The following is a 3,106-nucleotide window of genomic DNA, read 5'->3' on the forward strand; positions in this document are numbered from 1 at the left end:
ATCTGTGAGGAAATGGGCACAGGGTCACCCTCATCCCTTCTTCGCCAAAAAGAGAAGAGAAGCTAGGCATGATGGCAGATGCCTGTAATCCCAGCACCTGGGGAGCTGAAGCAGGAGGATCATGAGTTCAAGACCAGCCTGGTATACCCAGGTTCTCAGCCAGTGTGGACTACTCAGTGAGGGCCCCCTAATAAGGAAGTGGTGTGTGGGGAGGTTAAGGGAGGCAAATGAAAAGATTAAAAATGACCAATATGCCATATTTATGTACCAACTCCCCAAAATGAATGTCGCTATTATGTATTTCATATATACACTGCTTAAGAAACATCCAGATGGGGGCCTGCCCCTTAGCTCAGTTCTTTAAGTGGCTGCATCGACAAAGCATTCAGGCTCAGGTTGCTGTGGTTTGAGCCCCACAACTCAAGCCAGCCAAACCTGCCCTGAAGGCATGTGGAGCAAAAAAAAAAAGAAACATCCAGAGACTTCTAGTTCATGGTCAGCCTAGAGTCACTGTACCTTGCCATGCCAAATATCCATTTCTGTCCCTTTGTAAGTACATTCCTGCTCCTGCCAACACTGTGGATACCTTTTTTTGGGGGGGGAGGGGGATGAGGGTTCAGAGGATCCTTTGGAAGTCAAAGAGCCAAGACCAGCTAGGTGGGGTCCTGGGGGCTGGAGGAGGGACACTGTGGTGGCTGGTCTGGATGGTAGAGGATCTGGTGAAGCAGGGCACGAGCTGCATGGAGGTCATCAGGATCTGAGGACAGAAAGGGAGCTGGTGAGAGGCTGGGGGTTCCTAGGTGCCTGGCCTCCAGCTCTCCCGGGACTCACCCACACCCAGCTCCTGCAGCAGGCTGTGATACTCAGGTACAGCCTCTAGCAGCTTCAGCAGACTGCTGGACTCCATCCGCTCTAGCTGCACCTCCCAGTACACATAGATCTTCTGGTTGAAGGTGACATACACAAGGCAGGGGCTGTTGCGGCCCTCTTTACAGGCATACAGGCCTGGGAGATATGGACAATGAGACAAAGGTCAAGCTCAGGTCCCACTGCCTGGGGGAAGAACAAGACATCAGAGCTCCTCTGCCCCCCTTAGGATGAGCAATGATGGTCCACTTTCTATTGTTTCTCTGCTGGGAACTCAGTAAACAGGTTAAAAATATAGGAAAACTGTAGTAAAATAGGCAGAATAGCATCCAAAAAGATGGTATTTTTGATTTTCCTACTCTAGAGATATCCCTGAAATCTAAGGGACAGCCCTACCAGTCCAAAGAGCTGGCTAGCTAGATGTGACTGGGAAGAGGCTTCTCTTAGGTTGCTACCCTTCCTTCAAGGCAGTGTATGTCAGATTTTCAAGTCACTGGTGCGTGTCTCCCAGAGACAGGCCCAATTCCTATCACATTGTTTTTCTGTGGTACTGGATACTGAAGGCAGCACCTCATGTATGTTGGTCATTTCTCTACTCCGGAGGTACACTCACAGACCTTTGTAATTTTGGTACCAGACAGATGCTCCGGTTGATCAAAAAGCCAGTGCCGCTTTTCAAAGTTTTCAATTTGGAACTAACTGAGAATGCTCCAGGAGAATTTTCCTCAGAGTTCTAGCATGATCAGACGGAAAAGGACTCTAGTGTCTTTCCATATTCCAGATACACAGAGAATGGATTCCATTTTTTAAAATTTGAAACTGTCAGATTGGTATGGTGGTGCATGCTTATAATCCCAGCACTTGGGGGGGCTGAGGCAGATTACTGCGAGTTTGAGGCCAGCCTGGGCTACAAAGTGAGTTGAAAGCCAGCCTGCATAGCAAAATACTGCCTCAAAAAGCCCAAAACAAAACAAACAAACAAACAAACACAAAAAACTATCAAGATGGTGATGGAATGCCTGCCTCTCACCTGCTAATACAGGTGCTTGTAACAGCTGACTGGTTGTGTTAACTTGAAAAGTTTACTTAAGAGAAGTCTCAGCAATTCTATACCCTAGAGTAGGGAAGACCCACCCTTGGGTGGCTCAGGGCCTGGATGGGATGAAGGGAGAGGAGGAAGGATGGATCTGCTTTTGTTCTTTGGAGGAGCTCCAGTCTTTGCCTTCAGCTTGGACAACACTCCTGGCTTCCAGCGCAGACTCTTTGGCTTCCAGCACAGATCCCTCAGCCTTTCGGCAGAGACTCTTTGGCCTTCCTATTCACCTCCTGGCAGGGACTTGCAGGGACACTGCAGTGAACTCTACACTTTCCGTCAGTCTCCATCTCTGTACGCTTTCTCATCCAACTCTGTGGGTGGCCACTGTAAACCAATCTTGGAACTCTGTATACATTTGTGTATCTTATGTTATATGTATTTCTCTACAGAGAAATAGACTGACAGTGCCTAAAGAACTCATTCATCTATAAGACTTCCATTTGTGGCTCGTAGAGTAGCACCTCTCCTGTCACTGTCTAAAGCATGCCCAGAGAGGAGGCTGTTGGGGAAGGGCTCACCTGCACAGAAGGCACGGATATTTTCATCCACTTGGAAGCGGACAACAGTTCGGTTGTGATCAATAATATATGTCTGTCCATCCCAGGCACATGCAACCACCTCCTCATGTCCATTACCCTGAAAAAGGCCAGAGACAAGGAAGCACCAGTGGCCAGGAGTGCTTTAGCAAGACTTTTTTTTTTTTTTTTTGCACAACTGGGAATTAAACTCAGGCACTTGCACTTGCCAGGCAAGCGGTTATTCTACTGAGCCATCTCCCCGGCCCTAGCAAGACACTTAATGGTGGAGACTGGAAGAGCTAAAAAGGAAGTGAACTGACTCTGGATGGCAGACTGTGAGCTGGGGAACTCCTGTGCCCATCCAAGAGAGCAGTCATAAATGATCCACCTTTCACAATGCCAAGGAACAGGCCGCATTATTATTTTTTTGGTGGAACCTGGGATTGAACTCAGGCCCTTGTGCTTGCCAGGGAAGTGCTTATTCTACTGAGCCATCTCCCTGGCCCCCAGGCAGCATTATTCACAACTTTATTTATTTATCTTTTTTTAAATGAACTTAGGACAGGGTCTAAGGGTCTACAGGGTGTACAGGGTCTCACTACTAGATCAGACTCATAGTGATCCT

The 3,106-nt window shown here is 48.0% G+C and overlaps 1 protein-coding gene across 1 annotated transcript in view; it reads right to left on the reverse strand.

Moving 5' to 3' along the window:
- Window positions 1-430: 430 nt before the first annotated feature.
- Itfg2 (integrin alpha FG-GAP repeat containing 2) overlaps window positions 431-3,106 on the reverse strand; it is a 15,176-nt gene continuing 12,500 nt past the window's right edge. The window contains exons 6-8 of the mRNA XM_004648156.2: window positions 2,482-2,599; window positions 832-1,005; window positions 431-757 (exon numbers count right to left, since the gene is read on the reverse strand). Of these exons, the coding sequence (XP_004648213.1) occupies window positions 654-757; window positions 832-1,005; window positions 2,482-2,599 (396 nt within the window). The 3' untranslated portion in view covers window positions 431-653. The remainder of the gene's footprint in view (window positions 758-831; window positions 1,006-2,481; window positions 2,600-3,106) is intronic.

Source organism: Octodon degus, unplaced genomic scaffold, assembly GCF_000260255.1.
Source record: "Octodon degus isolate 3935 unplaced genomic scaffold, OctDeg1.0 scaffold00355, whole genome shotgun sequence".
NCBI classification, from domain to species: domain Eukaryota; kingdom Metazoa; phylum Chordata; class Mammalia; order Rodentia; family Octodontidae; genus Octodon; species Octodon degus.